Here is a 24,549-nt window from a genome sequence, read left to right as displayed (position 1 = left end):
TGCTAATTGGTAATTATAGTCCATATGTTGTTTTAAAACTCAAGCCTAGAGTGATAAAACTCAATATTTTCAGGGTATTTTTAAGAGTAATCTCTTAGGTTAATAATAGAAGAGCAACTAATTTGCAATAAAGTTTCAGGAGAAAAAATTCATTTATCTCCAGCGTTAAACCTTCAAAATGCTTTATTGAAAAATGGCAGTTGGAATTTATTGCGGGCACGTGTGAGGCTTGGGAGAACAAACCAGTGTAGGACCTGTACAGTGAACAGTGGAGCAATGAGGGGGCAGTAGAACAAAGGGATCTGAGGGGGATCTTATTCACTTTGAAGGTGGTACGAGTGTGGAATGAGTTCTCAACAGAAGTGGTTGATGTGGGTTTGATTGGAACATTGAAGGGAAGTTTGGACAAGTACATGGATGGGAAGGTATGGAGGACTGTGGTGGGATTAGGTAGAATAAGTTTGGTTTAGACTAGATGGACCAAAGGGCCTATTTCTGCTGTAGCACTCTTGACTTTACTGGCCTCCTTGCTTTTAATTCCATTGATTTGATTAGAATTGAATGATATGAGATGAATGTAATCTACACCCACTATTTTTAAATGTATTTAGTCCTAATGTCTTGTTTAATTTTTTATTAGTCTTGTAAATGTGATAAATTTGACATTTTAGCATTGTTTGAGAGGAAGTTTTTGTGTTTAAAGTATGATAGAGTAAAGTTTAAAAAAAGCTCAAATGCATATAATGCTAAAATAGTCCCATTTTAATGGGAAAGATGTGATTTTGTTTAAATGCTGCTTGCATTTATTTTCTCCTAGTCTGTTTCTGGCGATTTGCAGTTTGTGTGTGCTGTTTAATTCTGTGTCAAAGTGCACCTACTGAACAGCACAAGAATATCAGCCTGGACTGAAGCCACTGGGGCTTTGTGTGACTAATCCAATTAATCCCACTCGCTTGTCATTTCACAAACGAGAAGATCTGCAGGTGCTAGAAATCCAAGCAACACACACAAAATGTTGGAGGAACTCAGCAGTCCAGGCAGCATCTATGGAAAAGAGTATGGTCGACATTTCGGGCTGAGACCCTTCATCAGGACTGGAGAAAAAAGGATGAGGAGTCAGAGTAAGGGGGGGAGAGGAGAGAGAGAAACACAAGGAGATGGGTGAAACTGGGAGGTGGAGAGAAGTGAAGTAAAGAGCTGGAAAGTTGATTGGTGAAAGAGATACAGGACTGGAGAAGGGGGAACCAGATAGGAATGGACAGAAGGCCATGGAAGAAAATAAATGGCGACGAGCACCAGAGGGAGATGATGGGCAGGTAAGGAGATAAAGTGAGAGAGAGGAATAGGGAAGGGGAATGTTGAGGGGTGGTGAATGGTGAGAGGTGGCATTACCGGAAGTTCAAGAAATCAATGTTCATGCAATCAGGTTAGAGGCTACCTAGTCAGAATATAAGGTGTTGTTGCTCCAACCTGAATGTGACCTCATCGCAACAGTAGAGAAGGCCATGGACTGACATATTGAAATGGGAAGTGAAATTAGAATGGGTGGGCACTGAGAGATCCTGATATTTCATGCAGACGGAGTGTAGATGCTTGGCAAAATGTTCTTCCAATCTACGTTGGGGTCTCACTGATATACAGGAGGCCACTCAGGGAGCACTGGATATAGTAGATGATTAGATTATGAGGACACTCAGTCCTCGTTTATTGTCATTAAAAAATGATGCAATGTTCCTCCAGAATGATATCACAAGAAACACAGGACAAACCAAGACTAAAACTGACAAAACCACATAATTATAACATATAGTTACAACAGTGCAGAGCAATACCGTAATTTGGTAAAGAGCAGACCATGGGCACAGTTAAACAAAAGACTCAAAGTCCCGATACACCCATCTTCTCACGCAGACGGTAGAAGGGAGAAACTCTCCCTGCCACGAACCTCCAAGCGCCGCAAACTTGCCGATGCAGCACCATTGGAAGCACCCGACCGTAGCTGACTCTGAGTCCATCCGAAAACTTCGAGCCTCCGATACCGAGTACCATCCTCTGCCGAGCGCTTCGACCCGCCCCGGCCGCTGATTGGGACCTTCCCCTCCGGAGATTCTGAATCACACAGTAGCAGCAGCAGCGAAGCAGGCATTTCAGAAATTTCACCAGATGTTCCTCCGTGCTCTCACGTCTGTCTCCATCAAATCAGGATTGTGCACGGCACCCTACTTGACAGATAACAGACATCACCACCAGAGTGGCCACTGTGATCTGCGTCGCACTGCCATCTTCTCCTCCCGCCTCAATAAACTCACAGGTGAAGAGTTGCATCACCTGAAAGGACTGTTTGGGACCATGAATGGTAGCGATGGAGGAGGTGTAGGGGCAGGTGTAGCACTTGTTCCGCTTGCAAAGGTAAGTGCCAGGAGAGAAATCAGTAGGGAGAGATGAATAGACAAGGAAGTCACATTGGGAGTGATCCCTGCTGAAAGCAGAAAGTAGGGGACAAGATGTGTTTGGTGGTGGGATCCTGTTGAAGATGATGGAAGTTATGGAGAATTATGTGCTGGACATGGAGGCTTGGGGGGTGGGAGTGGTTGTTGTTTCGTATAGCCGATGTTTTTCTCTTCAGACTATTAATTTGTTTTTGTCAAGCCACTCCTCCAGTTGAAAAGTTGGCTTGATTCATAGTGAAGTGTAGCCTGGGGGAGGCAGACACAAGTCTGTCTGTTCGGGAACCTGAGTTGGATCAATCTTTGGCATCTTGTCCACAGCTGTTCCAATATGTGTGGCCCTGAGTTGGTGTTGCCTGATGGAGTCCTTAAAGCACACAAGCTTTCACACAATGCCACTGTGTTGATCCAGGTCATTGGGGGGGGGGAGGTGGGAGGGTGGTAGGTGAGGATAAGGGGGGACCCTATCCCTGGTGGGGTGGCGGGAGGATGGGGTTAAGGCAGATGTGCGCAGATGGAAGTGATATGGTTGAGGGCAACATTGTCCTTCACTGTGATACTGTATAAATATAGTAAAGTATTTGTAGCTTCCCAGTGAATGCAATGGCTGAATTTGCCTTTACTGCTGAAGTTACTATCACTTGCACTCTTGTAGAGTAGTAAAAGGTTATTACAAAGACTGAAAATTTTACTGTCAGAACTGCTAAATCTGGACCACTAGAATATACCAATCAGAATTTTTAGAATTAAAAGCAATCACTACCCTTGTCAATGCATTCTTACACTCTGGGCAACAAGATTTTGTACCGACCTACTCCAAGATTATTCCTCCCACATAGCCCTCTATTTTTCTTTCATTTGTGTGCCTATCTAAGAATCTTTTAAATGTCCTTAATGTATCTGCCCTTACTATCATTTCTGGCTGTGCATTCCACACGCTTAGCACTCTGTGTGTATTTAAAAAAAACGCAGCTACCTCTGACAACCGCCCACCCCCCCCCCCAGACTTCCCTCCAAACACCTTAAAGTTATGCCCTTGCATTAACCATTGCCATGCCGGTCTCCAATTATCTTATACCCTTCTTTCAAGTCATTTTTAGCTCTTTTGCCAATAGCTTTCATTCTGTGTATCTAATTGTTGACTCTTTCACCCATGGCAATGTTTTTTTTTCTTTTGTTGATATCTGTCATAATTTAAACACCTCTGTTGTACCTTCTGGCATCATTCTCTGTTCCAGAAGGTACAGTCTTAATTGCTTTATTCTCATGTAACTGAAGTCTTCCATCGCTGGAATCTTTGGCACCCTATTTAAAGGCTCAAGCCTTTCCTAACGTACATGCTCTAAACTGAGCAAAATGTTCCAGTTGTGGCCAAACCAGCATTCTGGAAAGTTCATTGATTGCTCTTGTGCTTCATTATCTGTGAAGTCCAGGATGGCATTGTATTTTTTTGGTTAAAACCACTTTCTCAGCCTGCCATAATATGTTTAATTATCTTCATACATACACCTTCAGAGCTGTTCTCTTATTTTTTATGGAATTACACTCTTGTCTATATTGCTTTTCTTCTACCAAGTTGTAATCTATCTATATTCCTCTAGTTTAAAGAATGAAGGGTGATCTTATTCAATGTTATAAGATCATAAGGGGGCTTGACCAGGTAGATGTTGAGATGTTGTCACTCATGAGAAAGTCATAAACAAGGGATCATTGCAGTTCACAGTGCCTCCAAATTCTACAAAGTTTGTATATCATTAGCAAATTTGAAACGTGCATAATGAATATTAGTAACAATTATTAATCTACATGAAGAAAAGCAGCAGGTTTATTACTTACCAATCATAGATGTAGTAGAGGTAATAAAATTCCATGTTATTACCTCTGTTACATATATGATTGGTAAAGTCTTGCAAGTTACTTTGTAACTTTTCCCTTATTACTTTATGCCTCAGGCATTTTCTTGCTTTTCCAACTCTTTGAAACCTACATTAGGGCCCCAGTGCATCAAGTTCACGATCCAGGCTGTGTACGATGTCTTTGACTAGTCCAATGACCCTTTTTGCTTGGGGAAAAGGTGAGGCACCATTATGTTCTCTCTGCCCTGGCGGAGGGACCCTGGAACATATCCTCAGCAGCTGCCCAAAAGCCCCGGGAGAAGGCCGCTACCGCTGGCGCCATAGTCAGGTACAGAAGACAGTGGCAGGAAGCATCTCCTCAGTCATTAACAGCAATAGGCACCTCCACCAACACAGAAAGCCCATTGCCTTTGTCAAAGCTGGAGATCGACAATAGCCTCAGCCCAGATCACCAGAAGGTTTGCTCACCATGGCATCTGGTAACTGGAAGTTGATCTTGGCAAGCAATTAAAGTTCCCTGGCTTCATCACATCATCATCATCCCCGAGATGTGACATGGTCATTCTGTCCAAAATCATGAAACAGGTGGTCATGCTATAACTGACAGTTCCTTGGGAAAACTGGATTGAGGAGACGTTTGAGCGTAAGAAAGCCAGATATCAGGAGCTGGTAGAGAAGTGACAGAGATGGGAGGAGGGCATGATGCAAGCCTTTTGAGGTGGAGTGTTGAGGTTTTTTGGCTATGCGCTGTGTAGAACCTACTCTCTCCTTGGCATTATGGCGGCTGCAAAGAAGAGGGCCATCAGGACTGTCATAGAGGCTGCTGAGTGATGGCTATAGATCAAGAGCTGTGACCTGTGGACCAATGCTGCTGGGATATAAGACAGGGCTTGATCAGCCCTTGCTGGGTTGCCTGGATAGAGTGTCTGATGTTGAAAGACCCGAAACACCCCATGACATCAAGTTATATCCCTGATGACTTGTCCCAGTCATCCTAGGATGTATCTCAGCATTGTCAATGCAACCATTCCCCAGAAATTGTCTTGGCCTAATGATCTGAAATGCTCCTTGCCCTCGATCTCCCTTCCTTTCTGAAACCTGCTCACAATTGCCCATTGGCCAAACCTTGATCACATCCTTTGGGTTCTACTTACTATTTTATGCATATCTTTGGAAATGGTTTGACATATTGCTAAAAGTCCTTCTTAAAAATAAATTCCTGTGCATGGAATTTGTATCTTGTGCTTCCACTTGTCGACAAATCCCGAATTAGGTTGTAAACATGAGCATTAATTAACCGAATTAGGAATTCAAGCGAAACAACTCAATGAGTGTTTGATATCATTGGAACAACTAATCTGGATGTGCTTGAACTTCACAAACAGAAGAAGTGTAAGGATATATTGATGCAGTGAGAGGAATTAGGATCAGATAAAGATTAGTGTTTACATCCACACAGATATTTTGGGGCATATCACCTTTCTATAACTTCAAGGGGAGACAGAAAGTTGGCGATGCCATTTGACCTTTTCTGGATCTTACATTGAAAATACTACCACGAAGCAAAATAACAGGGGGCTTCTGGTGAAGCTGGATTCTGCTCTTGCAAGATATATGATATAATCACACTGTTAATAGAGCACTTAAGTTTAGTGCATTTTGCTACTTGTCATTACAACTGTGGCTCTCATATTTGGAGAGCTAGAGCTAGTAATTCAAGTTTTCCAACAATACACCGTGGAATTATTAGTGGATATATGTTACAAGATCTATGATTTGTGGCAAATGATTTCTTTTTTATTACCTGGATTTATTCAGAAAGCGGCATATTCATAGCCTTTGGGACCTTTTTAAGTAAAATTCTACTTTAGAAGCAAATCAAGGATTGTATGTTAAATGGAAATTAATATGGTATGTCAAGGAAACTGCTGGAAAATAAGTAATCCTAAAGGAAATCTGTAGGGAAAAGAATGTGATTTAAGTAAAAATGAAATTACCTCCATTCACCATTTTTAAGAGAATAAAACCAGCAACAAGAAAAGATTCTTAACCTTTAAAGATTCAATTCTGGATAAATGATGTGGATTATTTTTTGATCAATGATTTGGAAATTCTGTCAGATTTGTATGCAGTAGAGATTTTTTTTAAACATGTTGACAATGAATGTGAATATGTCTAAAGATGTATATATCTTTCTCTACAGATGCTGTGTGACTTGTTGTGTTCCCAGAATTTTCTGTATTTGTTTTGGATTTCCAGCACCTGTAGTTTTATAATGTTCAATTGCAGGAATGTGGAGATAGGTGTCATCCTCCAAGTTTCAAGATGAATTTACCAAAAAAAAGACAATTTAGTCATCTATCCTGGGGAAGAGGATTATTATGTGACAAATTTTATTCCCCTTCTTTTAAAAACCAGCTAACTTTCAAAAATCAAATTATATACTTTGAAAGAGCCTTTCACAAATGTTTTGAATAAGTAACAGCTGATTTCAGGTATTTACTGTTGTAAATGTGATCATTGTGTTAAAGTGACCAGAAAGTCAGGACATGGGATCCAGGGGAACTTGACTGTAGATACAGAACTGGCTTGCCCATAGAAGCATGGAGGGTTGTTGTAGGGATGTTGACAGGATGCAGAACTGGCTGAGAATTGGCAAAATGGAGTTCAACATGGAAAGTGTGAAGTGCCTCATTTTGTAAGATCATATTTGAAGGCAGAATACAGGATTCTTGGCATTTTGGAGGAACAGAGATCTTGGTGTCCATGCCCATACATTCCTCCAAAGTTGCCACACAAGTTGTTAGGGTTGTTGTGAAGGTGATGGTGTGTTGGCCTTAATTAATTGGGGGATTGAGTTCAAGATCCGTGAAGTATTGTGAACAAAGTGGATGAGCTTAGAGCGTGGATCAGTACTTGGAGCTATGATGTGGTGGCCATTACAGAGACTTGGATACTTCAAGTGCCGGGTTTTAGATGTTTCAGAAAGGACAGGGAGGGAGGCAAAAGAGGTGGGGGTGTGGCACTGTTGATCAGAGATAGTGTCACGGCTGCAGAAAAGGTGGACGTCATGGAAGGATCCTCTACGGAGTCTCTGTGGGTGGAGGTTAGGAACAGGAAGGGGTCAATAACTTTACTGGGTGTTTTTTATAGGCCGCCCAATAGTAACAGGGATATTGAGGAGCAGGTAGGGAAATAGATCCTGCAGAAGTAATAATAAGAGTTGTCGTGATGGGAGATTTTAATTTCCCAAATATCGATTGGCATCTCCCTAGGGCAAGGGGTGTAGATAGGGTGGAGTTTGTTTGGTGTGTTCAGGAAGGTTTCTTGACACAATATGTAGATAAGCCTACAAGAGGAGAGACTGTACTTGGTCTGGTATTAGGAAATGAACCTGGTCAGGCGTCAGATCTCTCAGTGGGAGAGCATTTTGGAGATAATGATCATAATTTTATCTCCTTTATAATAGCATTGGAGAGAGCTAGGAACAGTCAAGTTAGAAAAGCATTTAATTGGAATAAGGGGAATTATGAGGCTATCAGGCAGAAAATTAGAAGCTTAAATTGGGAACAGATGTTCTCAGGGAAAAGTACAGAAGAAATGTGGCAAATGTTCAGGGAATATTTGTTTGGAGTTTTGCATAGGTACCTTCCAATGAGACAGGGAAGTTATGGTAGGGTACAGGAACTGTGGTGTACAAAGGCTGTAATAAATCTAGTCAAGAAAAGAAAAGCTTACAAAAGGTTCAGAGAGCTGGGTAATGTTAGAGATCTTGAAGATTATAAGGCTAACAGGAAGGAGCTTCAAAAGGAAATTGGGAGAGCCGGAAGGGGCCATGAGAAAGCCTTGGCGGACAGGATCAAGGAAGACCCCAAGACATTCTATAAGTATGTGAAGAGCAAGAGGATGAGACGTGAAAGAATAGGACCTATCAAGTGTGACAGTGGGAAAGTGTGTATGGAACTGGAAGAAATAGCAGAGGTACTTAATGAATACTTCACTTCAGTATTCACTATGGAAAAGGATCTTGGTGATTGTAGTGCTAACTTGCAGCAGACTGAAAAGCTTGAGCATGTAGATATTAAGAAAGAGGATGTGCTGGAGCTTTTGGAAAGCATCAAGTTGGATAAGTCGCTGGGATCGGATGAGATGTACCCCAGGCTACTGGAGGGAGGAGATTGCTGAGCCTCTGGCAATGATCTTTGAATCATCAAGGGGGACAGGAGAGGTTCCGGAGGATTGGAGGGTTGCAGATGTTGTTCCTTTATTCAAGAAAGGGAGTAAAGATAGCCCAGGAAATTATAGACCAGTGAGTCTTACTTCAGTGATTGGTAAGTTGATGGAGAAGATCCTGAGAGGCAGGATTTATGAATATTTGGAGAGGTATAATATGATTAGGAATAGTCAGCATGGCTTTGTCAAGGGCAAGTCGTGCCTTACGAGCCTGATTGAATTTTTTGAGGATGTGACTAAACACATTGATGAAGGAAGAGCAGTAGATGTAGTGTATATGGATTTCAGCAAGGCATTTGATAAGGTACCCCATCGAAGGCTTATTGAGAAAGTAAGGAGGCATGGGATCCAAGGGGACATTGTTTTGCAGATCCACAGAAGGCAAAGAGTGGTTGTAGACGGGTCATATTCTGCATGGAGGTTGGTGACCAGTGGTGTGCCTCAGGGATCTGTTCTGGGACCCTTACTCTTTGTGATTTTTGTAAATGACCTGGATGAGGAATTGGAGGGTTGGGTTAATAAGTTTGCTGAGGACACAAAGGTTGGGGGTGTTGTGCGTCGTGTGGAGGGCTGTCAGAGGTTACAGCGGGACATTGATAGGATCCAAAACTGGGCTGAGAAGTGGCAGATGGAGTTCAACCCAGATAAGTGTGAAGTGGTTCATTTTGATAGGTCAAATATGATGGCAGAATATAGTATTAATGGTAAGACTCTTGGCAGTGTGGAGGATCAGAGGGATCTTGGGGTCTGAGTCCATAGGACACTCAAAGCAGCTGCGCAGGTTGACTCTGTGGTTAAGAAGGCGTACGGTGTATTGGCCTTTATTAATCATGGAATTGAATTTAGGAGCCGAGAAGTAATGTTGCAGCTATATAGGACCCTGGTTAGACCCCATTTGGAGTACTGTGCTCAGTTCTGGTCGCCTTACTACAGGAAGGATGTGGAAGCCATAGAAAGGATTTACAAGGATGTTGCCTGGATTGGGGAGCATGCATTATGAGAATAGGTTGAGTGAACTCGGTCTTTTCTCCTTGGAGTGACGGAGATGAGAGGTGACCTGATAGAGGTGTATAAGATGATGAGAGGCATTGATCATGTGGATAGTCACATGCTTTATCCCAGGGCTGAAATAGTTGCCACATGAGGACACAGGTTTAAGGTGCTGGGGAGTGGGTACAGAGGAGATGTCCAGGGTAAGTTTTTACGCAGAGAGTGGTGAGTGCGTGGAATGGGCTGCCGGCAACGGTGGTGGAGTTGGATACGATAGGGTCTTTTAAGGGATTCCTGGTAGGTACATGACCTTAGAAAAATTGAGGGCTATGGGTAAGCCTGGTAATTTCTAAGGTAGGGACATGTTCAGCACAACTTTGTGGGCCGAAGGGCCTGTATTGTGCTGTAGGTTTTCTATGTTTGTATAATGTTGCAACTCTATAAAACCCTGGTTAGACCACACATGGAATATTGTATTCAGTTCTGATCGGAAAGATGTGGAAGCTTTATAACAGGTGCAGAGGAGATTTACCAGGATGCTGTCTGGACTAGAGGGCATGTTTTATGACGATTGGTTGAGCAAGCTAGGGCTTTTCTCTGGAGCAAAGAAAGATGAGAGGTAACTTGATAGAGATGTACAAGATGATAAGAGGTATAGATGGAGTGAATAGTCAAAGACCTTTTTCCCAGGACTGAAATGGCAAATATAAGACATAAATTTAAGGTGATTGGAGGAAAATTTTGGGCAGATGTCAGAGTTCTTTTCACAGAGAGTGGTATGTGTGTGTAGTGCTCTATCAGGGGTGAGAGTAGGGGCAGATACATCGGGGCATTTAAGAAACTCAGACAAATGGATGACGGAAAAATGCCGTGTTATGTAGGAGGAAAGGGGCCAGATTGATCTTAGTGTAGGTTAAAAGGTTGGCACAACATTGTGGGCCAAAGGGCTTGTACTGAGCTGTAATGTTCAATGTTCAGTGTATTTACTACTTCGGCAAAGGAGTATGCATTATGTTGTAAACAAAAAAAAAGTTAAAAGTTCATTCTCTGTTCTCTTTTCCAGAATCTGACTTGAGAAAAAGAATACGTGTTCATTTACTAAATGCACATGGTTTAGATGAAGCTGGAATTGATGGTGGAGGAATATTCAGAGAGTTCCTTAACGAGCTGCTGAAGACGGGCTTTAATCCAAACCAGGGATTTTTCAAAACAACGAATGAAGGACTTCTCTATCCGAATCCTGCAGCGAAAATGCTGGTTGGGGACCACTATACCAGACATTATTATTTCCTTGGAAGAATGTTGGGAAAGGTAAGAATTTAATTCATAAGGTACCAAGTGTGCGTCAGAGTGTTTCATGGGAAAGCAGCTGGATGAAGGTAATGAGACCACCTTTTCCTTCAAACTAAATTTAAAGAAAAAGTTTGTCATGTATTACATTTGGAGTCCATGCAATTGATGGGATTATTTTAGAAAGTACCAATATAAGTAGCAAGATCTAATTTTTTTTCAAAGTCTGAAGATATTCAAAGCATCAAGGAAGAATGGTTTTGTCAGTTCATAAAGAAATGATAGATGTTCTAATGATCAAAATATAATATTGAGATTGATAGGTTCTTGATTGGTACAAGCTGGCAGATTAGTTGAACTGAATAGCCTTTTTCTGCTCCTACATATTATGGTTTTATAATTTTCTTGCAATTTGTTGGCCATCAAGCAGTAGATAATGTGCTCCCTTAGAATTAGCAATGAGCAGCAGCAACAGGTTTTCCCAATCAAGATTTAGTGCCTCTGTGCATGTGAGGAATTTACCGTTAGCTGGCTTTTTCTCCCCCTTTCTGCATGAGCACAACCACCTAATTTTAACAGACTGGCAAATGCTATTTATCTGTCACTATCCTGATTGACTCAACCCATTAATAAACCAAATGCAAACGAACAGGTCCTCAAATCAACTGTGTTAATTAGGTAATGCAGTTGTGACAGATGCTTATCTTTGGTATTACTCAGATTGACTTGTTTGTCATCTGTTAAACCTGGGTTTGTTATTTGGGGAGGGAGCCAGTTGCCCAATGGCACTTCAGAAAGTATTGGTTTATTATTGTCTTGTGTATCAAGATACAGTGAAAAGTGTGCTTTGCATATTGTTTATACAGATCAAATGATTACACGCTGCATTGACTTATTCTGCAATAACAATGCAGAATAGTCTAAAAAGCTGAAAAAAGAGTGCAGTGCAACACACACAAAATGCTGGAGAAAGGCTGAGACTGTTCTTCAGAACTGGAAAGGAAGGGGGAAAGACGCCAGAATAAAAAGGTGGAGGGAGGGGAAGGGGGATAGAAGGTGATAGGTAAAGCCAGATATGTAGGGAAGGGTAAAGGGCTGGAGAGGAAGGTATCTGATAGGAGAGGAGAGTGGACCATAGAAAAAAGGGAAGGGGGACCCAAGGGGAGGTGATAGGCAGGTGAGAAGAGGTAAGAGGCCAGAGTGGGGAATAAAAGATAGGCAGAGGGGGAGGGAAATTTTTTTTAACTGGAAGGAGAAATTGATGTTCATGCCTTCAGGTTGGAGGGTACCCAGACGGAATATAAGGTGTTGCTCCTGCACCCCGAGGGTGGTCTTATCGTGGCACATGTCAGAACGGGAATGGGAATCAGGATTAAAATGTTTGTCCATCGGGAAGTTCTGCTTTTGGCAGATGGAGCAGAGGTGTTCAATGAAGTGGTTCCCCAGTTTTATGAGAAGTGCAGATAGGTAGGCCTTCAGTTGTTTGGATAGACCGTGGATGTTTCGTCCTAATAGCTGTCTACTCAAGCCAGGGCAGTATGATATGGAGAGCAAGCTGTTGCCCATGCAGCAGGCTCCCCCTCTGCACACTGCTGATGAGTTCAAAGGGATGGCAGAGACCGATACAATTACCTGCAATGCAGGTAAAGTGCAGAGATCATTGCAAGGTATACAGTGTAAGGCCAAAAGTACATCTTATCTTGCAATAAGATAAGTTCAAGAGTCTGATAGTAGTGGGATAGAAGATGTCCATGACCCTGGTAAGACATGTTTTCAGGTTTTTGTATCTTGTGCTGATGGGAGAAGGGAGAAGAGAGAATGTCTGATGTGGGTGGGTTGTTTGAACAAGTTGATTAAGTTGGCTGCTTTACTGAGACAGAGGTTTAGACAGAGTCCATACAGGGGAAGCTGGTTCCTGTGATGTGCTGAGCTGTGTCCACAACTCTCTGCACTTTCTTGCGGCTATATGCAGAGCAGTTGCCATACCAACTTTTTATGCATCCAGATATATGCTTTCTATGGTGCATTGATAAAAATTAGTAAAGTTGACAGGGACATGCCAAATTTCTTTAGCTTCCTCAGGCAGTAGAGGTATTCATGAGCTTTCTTAGGTGTGACATCAATGTGGTTGCAACTTAACTTGAAGCTCTCAAACATCTCATCTTCAACACAATTGATGTAGACAGGAGCATGTGCACTGTCTAAGTTTTTGAAGTCAATGACCAGCCTTTTCTGTTGACATGGGTGGAAAGGTCATTGTCATGACAGCCTATCACTAAGCTCTCTATCTCCTTCATATAACTCATTGTTATTTAAGATGCGGTAGTTTCATTTACAAACTTATAGATGGACTTGGAGCAGAATCTGGCCACACAGTCATGAGTGTACTATGCAACTGCATCAAAGCTCCAGCAACTGAATTCATGTCTGACATCTAATGCTATCTGTGTAGTTTGACATGTTCTCTCTGACTGTTTGGATTTCTCAATTGCTTGCTTCATTGACAAAGGACATACTGGCTATTGGCTTTATTTGTTTTTAATTTAGAGATGCAGCATGGTATAAATCCTACCAGACAAACATTCCCACACTGCCAAATATATCATGTCACCTATTAACCTGTACATTTTTGGAATATGGGAGGAAACCAGAGCAGCTGGAGGAACCCCATACAGCAGTCCCGGGGAGAGTGTCCAAACTCCTTGGAGGCAGCAGTGGAATTGAACCTAGTTTGTTGAATGTGTATTAGTGTTCTGCTAACTGCTTTGCTACTGTGCTTAATTGACTATTGTAAATTACCCTTATTGTAGGTGGTTCTGGGAACATCAGGGGAGTGGAGAAATGGTTTTTTTAGATGAAAGGATAGGTGGAAGAATGAAAGCTCAGAGCTGACAAAGCTGAATTGCTTCCTATGTCATAAGGGAAAAGCTTTCTGGCATCAACGATTAGATTTGACTGGTAACTGTCTTAAGGTCGACATAGAATGAGTTCCTTATCTTCATTCTAGTGTTTATTTCTTCCGAGGAAACGTATCATAGGTGCAAATTTTTGCTTTTAGAACTCTGCTAAAAACTAATCCATTAAAGCTTTAATCTAAAGAATCTTAATGAACGCTATTTTAATGTGCCTCTGTTCTTCCTGTCTTTAGGATTTACTCACTGATCACAGGAAGGATCCATATTGAAAGTAAATGGATATTGGGTGCAGGATAAATATGGTTGCACCCTAAACTTAATGATCAGGGATCATAAATAACAGGAATGCGGGCATTTCTATACCACAACAGAATTGCAGGAAGGGAGGATAAAAACATTTGTAGCATTGAAAATAGCAATTTAGTATAAAATGGCAGTGTTTTCCTCAAATAACTAGTTATTAAATCAATGAATGTTTGCAAATATAAATGAAATACTACATAAGATGTCATCATGCTATTAGAAATTTAAAAAAACAACCTCCATATTTTTGGTGGAGTAAATTTTTATGTTTGCATTTTTCAAGCATGCTGTTTTTTAATACCAGTATTACTTTGCAGATCACTTGAATATTTTACATAATATTTTACAGAAAATGCAAGAAGTATGTAGCAACTTGGTTGCATTTGTGGAGATGGTGTTAGCATTTTGAGTTGATGACCTTTCATCAAAAGCACAAATGGCTAATGACAAAATTATTATAGAATGTAATGAAACAAGGAAGAGACAAAAATGAAGGTAGATAAGATGAAATGAAGGTAGCTAAGTAGATTTAAAAAGTTTAATTTTGTTTAAATTTGATTTGTTTTTAAATTAAAGATCATCAAATTATATTATAATCATTCTTGCAGTTTTGTGAATCTTTTGGGGTGACATGATAGTGAAGTGATTACAGCACCAGTGATCCAGATTCAATTCTGTTGTTGGCTAAATCAAAGAAGGTGATAAATCGGCTTGTAGGAGGGAGATTGAAAATCTGGTTGAATGGTACTACAACAACAACCTATTACCTCAATGTCAGCAAAACTAATCGCCCCGGGAGGGGTGAGAAGATGGCGGCGCGACGACAGCGCATGCGGCCACTTCGGTGATGAATACCTGTTATCTGTCAAGTAGGGGACCGTGCACAATTCTGATTTGATGGAGACGGACGTGACAGCACAGCGGAACATTTGGAAAACTTCTGAAATGACTGCTTTGCTGCTGCTGCTACTGTGTGGTAACCGGAATCTCCGGAGCTGAAGGCCCCGAAATCCTCGGCTTTGCGTGTTTCAGCGGCCGGGGAGAGGTCGAAGGCGCTCGGCAGAGGATGGCGCTCCGGAGGCTGAATCGGAGAGGCTGGTCGGAAGCTTGGAGTTTTCGGACGGAAGGACTTGGGGTCGGCTGCTTCTAAGGTATCGGCAAGTTGACGGTGCCTGGAGGTTTATGGCAGGGAGTTTCTCCCTTTTGCCACCTGCTATCGGGGACTTGAGAGTCGATCGACTCGGGACTTTGAGACTTTATTTTACTGTGCCTGTGGTCTGTTGTTTATCAAATTATGGTATTGCTTTGCACTGCTGTAACTATATGTTATAATTATGTGGTTCTGTCAGTGTTAGTCTTTGGTCTGTCTTGTTTTCTGTGATATCACTCCGGAGAAGCATTGTATCATTTCTTAATGCATGTATGCATTTCTAAATGACAATAAAAGAGGAGTGAGTGTTCTCATAATCTAATCTAAAGAGATGATTATTGACTACAGCTGGTAGAAGCTTGAGGTCAATGAGCCAGTCCTCATTTTAGGGAATTGAAAGTGGAGAGGATCGGTGACTTCAAATTGGTGATACCATAACAGAGGTCTGTCCTGGGGCTAGTATGCTAGTGCTATTACAAACAAGGCACAACACTTCCCCTCTGAGAAGTTTTGGCATGTCATTTTGTTAAACTTTGACAAACTTCTATAGATGCATAGTGCATCATGGCCTGGTATGGAAACACCAATGCTCAGGAATGGAAAAATCTACAAAGAGTAGATCTACAGCCCAGTCCATCATAGGCAAAGCCCTCCCCACCATTGAGCACATTTACAAGGAGTGTTGTCTCAAGGAAGCAGACTCGGGGGTTCTGGCCAAAATGCCTCAACTTCTGGACTCCGATTGACATTTGGGTTTTGATCATCGATGTTGACCCCCGGACTCGCGGATGACGATGGATGAGGATTTCGAACTCTAGCTTCAAACTTCGGACTTGCAGATGACAGGATCCAGAATGCCGAGCTGCCATATTTGAAGATAGCAAATGGAATATTCCAACACATCTTGATGCCAATAAAGCTGTTTATGAGATGTTTTGGTAAAAGTGTTGCAGACTGAGTTTAGTGAGTTAGAAATGAATTGTTTCAAGTATTTGCTTAAGATGGGTACTGTCAATGATGAAGTTAATTATATTTTGATTGTAATTGAAAACAAGATGATTGTAAATACTGTACATTTCATGTCTGAGCAAAAATTGCCTTTTAGGAGATTATTGATTGATTACTACCTATATTTATTGGGGCATAATTAATTCAAATTTACTTAAATGCATGTGCAGTGCTTATTTAGTGTGATTCAGTGCACTAAGGTCTTTATAGCCATCCTAACAGAAGGGATTACCTCATGTTGCTGGCCACTTGTCAATTAAACTTTCCATTAAGAGATGATTCTTGATTCTGTTTGTGTGGTGATTGCATTTTGTTGGCTTTAAATCAGGCTGCTAGACAGAGCATAAATAAGCAGTCAAAATATGTGGTAATGGCATTTTGATCTGTTTCACAGTTACAGAGACCTAAAGGTCAATTTGGTTGATTTTTTTTAAAGATACAATTCACTTTACACGTAGCTTAGATTCGTAATGCTTAGTAAGCTTGTTTCAAAAATGTTGCCGTCTTATTTTTTCATGTAACCTGTAGACTTTAGCAGATATCAAAATCATATAGTTACAAAGGAAAGGGCTTTTTAATGTACCTTTTATGATTTAGAACATCAGAAAACATTGCATTTTATGGCTGGTCAAGGACTTTCAAAAAACCAAAAATTACAGATGTTAATAACATCTGACCCAAAAATATATTGGAGATGTTCCACTGGTCAGGCAGCATCTGTAGAGATTGAAACTTGAGTTAACATTTTCAGGCTAACAGATACTCACCAGAACTTAGAAAAGCTAGTTTTAAGTTGCAGAAAAAGGAGAGGGGTAGAGGGAGCAAAGACACACATGGTGTTGACAATTGAACAGATAAAGATACAAGAGATTGTTGAAATAACACAAATTGCTATAGGAACTCAGCAGATCGGGCAGTATCAGAAGGGAAATGGACAATCAACATTCAGCTGATAGGATGGCAGAAATATATTCATTATTGCTAAACCGTCTCAAAGAGGTTTAAATGGAGAGTTGTGAATGAGTATAGAAATGGGAAGGGATAAAAAAGTGCTGGAACTTGGGTACAAAACAGCATTGTTGGAAATCTAACAAGTGTGCTGAAAAGAGCTGCAGTTTGGTATCTATGGAGAAAGAAGAAACTGAATTAACTTTACAAATTGGTGAGCTTTTATCAGAACTAACTATTTATGTTATAAACTGATTACCTGAGTTGTGAATTGGGTGGAGAATTATAGTGACAGGCATTGAAAGCTTGGGGCTCACCTTGTGGCCTGTAAAGCAGGCTCCCCAAACCTACATTTACATTTTCCATTGTAAAGGAGAAAATATTATGAACTTCAGTACAGTACACTTAATTGGAAGAAGTACACATGAATTCGGTGTCACCTTGAAGGACTGGAATCCTAGAGAATGAGAGGAGGGATAAAAGGGGAAGTGCCGTATCGGATGCAGATATATTGGAAGATGTTGTGAGAAAGGGAATGGGTGTTAAGGAAGATTACAGCATTAAAACAAGAATTTGCCAAAGGAAAGATCCCGTTATAATGTTGAAAGCAGTTTGATGGTGGCAGACAACAGGAATTCTGCAGATGCTGGAAATTCAAGCAACACACATCAAAGTTGCTGGTGAACGCAGTAGGCCAGGCAGCACCTCTAGGAAGAGGTACAGTCGACGTTTCAGGTTGAGACCCTTCGTGACGAAGGGTCAACTTTGATATGTGTTGATGGTGGCAGAAATTGCTGTGAATGATCTCCTGAAATTGGAGCTAATATGATGGAAGGTAAGGACAAGGGGAACTTTTTCAATTACACTTGCTTTAATATTTTTTTTAACATGTAGGTATGCAAGTAGCACAGCTCTTACCGTACCATCCTCCAGCTCCCCGTTGCCCATCTTTACTTCCCTCCCTCTCCTGGTTCTTTCTATCCACTACCTTGACAGTTCATCGACATGCATCGTCTCCCTCCATCTGGTTCTGGTTCCATCTTTAATGGCAGAGTGATAATGAGCACGCTGCTTGCAACTTGCCCATTTCTGATCTTTTTAGTTTTAGTTTAATGTTATTCATCAAGGATGTGCTTTTGGTGTGTTTCTCCATGCCTTGACCCTACCAATACGGGAAATGTTCTTATCCAGGATGTCTTTTTGAGGCTTTGTCATAAAAAGGTTTCAATGAGATCCCCCCTCATTCTTCTGAACAGGCCCAGGGGCATCAAATGCTCCTAATACTGTACGTTAACTTTTTCATTCCCAGGAGCATTCTCAAATCTGTAGACATCATCTCTGATGCTAGCACGTCCTTTCTTAGATTTGGAGCCCAAAACTACTCCAAATGTGGTGTGACCAATGCCTTATAGATCCTCAGTACTGTAATGAAGTGGAAAGCATCTGCTGAAAATGCATGTTTTTTAAAACTGGAATTCAATATTCAACACCATGGCGATCCCTTGATTTACTTTGAAATCCATCCTAAAAAATGAAAATATGCTTTTGAGAGAAATTGCAAATATGTCAGCAGTACCAATCCCCCAGGGCTAGTTACTTCATTAGAAATGTCTTAAAAGAAACTTGAAAGAAGTGTTACATTTTATCTAAATGATAGTATCTATTGCAAGGTAGCATGCACTCCTTTGTTTATGTGCTTAAACCAGCAATTATCCTAAATGAAGGCAAGAGTTTACAAAGCTCAGAAGAGAAGTTTCCAAGCTTCTCTTATCTGTCATAAAGTGGGTATAAACAGAAACCCCACATAGCCAATATAGGGATTATCGTATGATGTAACATAGTTTTCACAATGGATTGGCACTAAATTACAATTTATATTATTGATTTGTTTCTTAAAAATATAAAATTTTGTAGCTATCAAGGTTAAAAGCATTTACATGTATTGATGTAAGAACTCATAATGGAAATCAAGTGTCCAAACTATGAAAGGCTAAATATGGAAATGAGTGGGTGCAAGCAATATATCAAGGACCTTTTACTGAAGACATAATTTATAAATTTCTTACAAATTTGGAACTCATTTAATCTTCTCCCAGAACAGCAATATATCTTATTTATTATGGAATCCTAGTCTTATTTCTCAAGTATGCAGTTTTAGCCTATTTGGGGGGTGCTAAGAGTTTTGTTCATAGAAATTACTGTTTGAGAGAAACTCCTTCGATTGTGGCCATCTTCAAAAGGCGGTGCCTCAGGAAAGTGGCATCCAACATCATGCTATTATTACTTCAATGAGGGAGGGGGTGTCGGAGCCTGAAGAAGCACACTCAGTGTTTTACGGAACAGTTTCTCCACCACCATCAGATTTCTGAATGACCTATGAACGGTACCTCACTATTCCTTTTTTTGCACTATTTGTTTTATTTCTTATTGTAACACAGTTTTTTTTGTTGTAAACTTTGCTGCTGCAGAACAACAATTTTCACAGTGTTAATGATAATTCTTCAAAAAGAAAACTATAGCTTATGAGCCTCAGTTTTTTAATGTTGCTGCTGCTATATTCAAGAGAGGTAGTCACAACAATGAATAAGGAAAACATTTCAAAACCTTTTGTGTAATATTTTTGTTCTGGAGGAAATTTCACGACATAGGCAGTGATTTTAAACCTAATTCTGTTTCTGAATTCAGCAATTCAACAATGCGATAATGATTTGAAAATTAAGTTCCAATTCTGAAAGAAAGAAATTTGGGCAGGTATTTGGAACACTTCTGACTGGGAAATCTGCCTTCTGTTAGGTAGCCTGAGCTTCAGTGACTCAATCGATATGATCACCCAGTAGTAGCGTCTGAGACAGTATATGGAAACACTTCCTGGCTGCATGAGTGCAAAAAATTTATGTAAACTGTTTTATTTCCAGCAAACACCACAACTTCCTGCTGTATTTAAAATACATCTCTTTATAAGCATGCAACAGAAGAATTTTTTTAAAGCTGATTGTCTCAGCACTATAGTTGCTGAGTGCATTGATGAGAAACAGCTTGTATAGATCATGCAGCTCTAACTGGTAATCTTGTGCTGCAATGACATCACTAAACTATGCACTTAGAATAAAATTAACCGATCAAAATGGGCTTGAGAAATGTATTAAGTCAGATTTGTGTGTGTGTATATACACACACACACACACACACACACATATTACAAGATCTACTCCTGGCAGATCTCGAACTTGCACCATTCCTTATTAATTGTTAGATTGGTACTACCTGAACTAAGCTGATATACTTGAGAACATTCAGATTGTGGACTGGCATTTCTTTAAATGTTGCCTAAGGTATGAAATTCATAAGGAAAACACAAAGGACAGTTTTTATTTATGGTTTATTTTAAAAGGCAAAGTGAGCACAAATTTGCATGTATTAGATTATTAACAATATTGAATTAGTGAAACCCCATTTGAACACTCAGTAAATTAGAGCTTATGTTTGTAAAAAGAAAATTATACCTTTTGAAAGTGTACAGTCTGCAGCTATAAAAGTATAGTGTGAAATTAACATTGCTTTGCATGTTTGATTTAAACAGTGGACTGATCATGTGGTTACTTTTAAGGTGAACCTGAAGAATAATTGAGACCAACTGTATTTCCATTCTGTTTAAGAATATGGTGATGGAGTTGTGCTTAATTTACCAGATCAATAATCCAATAATTTAACATTCCAGCGATTAGAGTCAAAATCTCATTATGACAGTTGAAGAATTTAATGAAAGGGCAATGCATTAAATAATGGCAGCCACAAGAAGCTGCTGGAATGACTCTGGTTGACAACACTCTGGGCACTTTATTAGGTACAGGAGTGAACTCGATGTTGACTTATGCTACAGTTATCCTTCCACTTCAAGGTTCTGTGTGTCATGTGTTCAGAGATGCTCTTCTGCAAATCGCTGTTGTAATGCGTGATTATTTGAGTTACTGTGTCCTTTCAGTTTGAACCAGCTTGGCTATTTTCCTCTGACTTCTCTCATTAACAGGGTGTTTTTTCTCACAGAACTGCCACTCACTGGATGTTTTTGTTTGTTTGTCACACCATTCTCTGAAAACTCTAAAGACTGTTGTGTGTGAAAATCCTAGGAGATCAGCAGTTTCTGAGATACTCAAACTATGCCTTCTAGCACCAACAATCATTTCACAGTCAAAATCACATAGATAGCTTTCCTCATGCTGATGTGTGGTCTGAATTACAGCTGAACCTCTTGACTGTCTGCATGTTTTTATGCATTGAGTTGCTGCCACATGATTGGCTGGTAAGATATTTGCCATATGAGCCGGTGTACCCAATAAAGTGGCCACTGAGTCTAGTGTTTGGAAATCTTATCCTGTCTGACTAATACGTGAATCTAGCTCATTTTTTTTCCTTAAATGCCCTCTCTAAAATGTATGCAATGCAAGGGAATTAGGAGTGGGCAATAAATGTTGGCCTTAGCAGTGTTGCCACATCCCCAAAAAAGTTTAAAATTCCAGTGAAGTTTTGCAATGCAAACAAATTTAGCAATAGTTCATTCACATTTACTGTTAGTTTATGTCTGTGTGAAACTCTTAAATTTGTGCTTCATTAATAAAACTTTGTATGTATTCTAAATCATGTACACTATTAGACTCATGTAAATTTCCTTTGAAGTTTAATGACATGAAGGTCAGTGTTTGTGCATAGTTCCAAGTATAGTTCCAATTGATGGTCAAAGAAGAGCCAGCATTGAGTTTCTCTATTGATCCTTAATGCTATAACTTCCAAGTTTATTTGGCAGCTCTTGATATCATTCACATGTTTCCAGATGGTGCTGCCATTTTCATTAATTGCACAGCACTTACTTATATTAAATACTGTAGTTTCCTGCATAATTAATCCTCCTCCATTCAATTATTTTGGCACTGATTTGGTTAGTGAATATTCTTATAAAGTACAGATCCTGGGAGTGAACTCTCATTGTTTTCCTCTTAATATTGTCATTGTGGCTTATGTGTAATATTACAAGGAGTTGATCAAAATTTACATATCCATAAAAGCACATGCATATTACAATTCACATTTGAAACTGAAATATTGTAAGTTTTCATTATATGGATAATGTAAAATGCATCTTAAGTTATATTCAAATGCTGTTCAAAAGTGTACTACATGTGAGTTTGTCTTCAGCCAGAGGCTAAAGTTGTGCATACATCTGTTCTTGGTCTCTCAATCATATCATTTCGTGGTCTCTGTTCCTTTACTTCAAATGCATTTGACTTTATTACATCTTCTGAGAAAGTTGTCCATGATACAATACATATGCACATCATAGTTGATATCTGAATTTTTTCAGCCATGGGTATTTGTCCTAGAAAACCCATTCCTTTCTAATTTAAGAATGAGGTATCTTTTCAAGCTTGTTTCAGTTCAAATTTTAAAATTACCTCTTTATATTGTTTTAAATTATTGAGCTGGTATACTTGGGCTGTAATTCCAGTGAATGTTGTTCCATTCTCTTTCAACATTCTCTTTCATTTCAAACGAATTGCAAGTTTTCCTCTATCCTACTTCATGTATGTCAAAACTATAAAATTTTGACTGTTGATACATATTATCAGAATAGGGTTTCAAAATAATGCAGATACTGTAATGCAGCTTAATAGCTCATGGAGAAGTGACACAGGCTTGCAAGCAGTGTGGCAGCTGTCGGATTTGTCTCTGTTCTGCCCCTTTTCTGAATCTTAACCAGCTGTTTATTTTATGCTTTATTTTAATGTCGAGCTCTATGAAGATCTACCAATGCTCACCACTAAAATGGAGGTGAGAAGACTGCAACTAGCCGGGCACTGTCTATGCCACCCCGAGCTACCTGCCAGCCTAGTCATCATATGGGAGCCCAAGCATGGGAGGATGAACCCTGGGCGCCCTCCCAAGACTATGGTCAACACGCTCCTAGAAGACAGCGACGCAGCTAATGTAGATGAACTGAACACACTGATGAGGGAGAAGTGGAGAGTCCGTCATCGTGTTCGATGCCGGCCCCCTAGGCCTGAGTCGACGTAGTAGTTATTTTATGGTTAATCTTAGGAGCTGCAAATCATTACTGACTTAGATAAAGTCCTCATGTCAAAAGTCCAATTTTAAAATGGTGGGTAGAAAGATGGATTTCTTAATCTGCATCCTAGACTAAGAACATGGAAATTCTTGTTTAGTTATCCAGCTAATTTCTAAAATCCAGTTAGGGTCAAAGTGGCAGCACCCTCATTTCCTCACCAAGATTAAGCGACTCCAAATAAAAGGAGTGAATGATGGAAATGCTTAGCTAATCAAGTGCATGTGTGAAAAGAGAAAGAGTTAACAATTCAGTCATGAACTCATGTCCAAATGACTCCTATTGCAAACCCAACTCCCTTTTACTTGTAGTACTCTTTATTACAACAATGCTGATTGTTAATACCTTTGTTTTATTCATTACAGGCCCTATATGAAAACATGTTGGTAGAGCTTCCTTTTGCTAGTTTCTTTCTGTCCAAACTCTTGGGCACTAGTGCTGATGTTGACATCCATCACCTTGCCTCACTGGATCCTGAAATGTACAGAAATCTGCTCTTCCTGAAGAGTTATGACGGTGACGTTGAAGAGCTTGGTCTCAATTTCACTGTGGTAAACAATGAACTGGGGGAAGCACAGGTAGGTCCTCAATTTTATGAATTACCATTCAAAAACTGATGGCAGAATAGTTTGAAAAGAGTGACTTCATAGCACTGATCTTTGTATACTGCGTTGGCAGATGACTTTTTTTCCTGAAGATTAGTATGTGTGTATGTAACGGGTTACGTTTGTGGTCAGCTGTAACTGTGTACATAATTATTAACTATTATCAACTGTATTTGTAATTTTTATCACTGTAATTTTCCAGTCATAATAGCTGATAATTTGAGCCCAAACCATGTTGTTTGACCTCAGTTGGTGTTTGATATTACAAACTCTCTCTCCTATTTATGTCCCTCATAATTGGTAATTGATTTATTATTGTCATAGTAAAAAGCTTTTTTTAATGATCTGGACTGATCAAAGTTCAAAGTAAATTTGTTGCTAATGTATATGTATGTAACCGTATATAGCCCTGAGATTCGTTTTCTTGCGGGCATACACAATGAATCCAAGAACCAATAGAATCATTGAAAGACAGACATTCAGTCAATGTGCAAAAGACAACAAACTGCAAATACAAAATAAAATAAAAAGAAAATAATAAATATATCAGCAATAAATATTGCGAACATGAGATGAAGGGTTCTTAAAAGTGACTTCATGGGTTGTGGGAATAAATAGTTCAGTGATGGGGTGAGTGAAGTTATCCTCTCTGGTTCAAGAGCCTGATGGTTGAAGGGTAATAACTTGTA

General features: G+C 40.0%; 1 protein-coding gene across 2 annotated transcripts in view; it reads left to right on the top strand.

Annotated features, from left to right (window-relative positions):
- Positions 1-24,549, top strand: part of ube3c (ubiquitin protein ligase E3C) — a 177,560-nt gene that overhangs the window by 114,419 nt on the left and 38,592 nt on the right. For both annotated transcript variants that reach the window (XM_063044419.1, XM_063044420.1), the window contains 2 exons: positions 10,590-10,837; positions 23,621-23,833. In XM_063044419.1, coding sequence (XP_062900489.1) covers positions 10,590-10,837; positions 23,621-23,833 — 461 coding nt within the window. The remainder of the gene's footprint in view (positions 1-10,589; positions 10,838-23,620; positions 23,834-24,549) is intronic.

The sequence above is a fragment of the Mobula hypostoma genome, chromosome 3 (genome assembly GCF_963921235.1).
Source record: "Mobula hypostoma chromosome 3, sMobHyp1.1, whole genome shotgun sequence".
In the NCBI taxonomy this organism is placed as follows: Eukaryota; Metazoa; Chordata; class Chondrichthyes; order Myliobatiformes; family Myliobatidae; genus Mobula; species Mobula hypostoma.
This window is presented reverse-complemented; position numbering and strand designations above follow the sequence as displayed.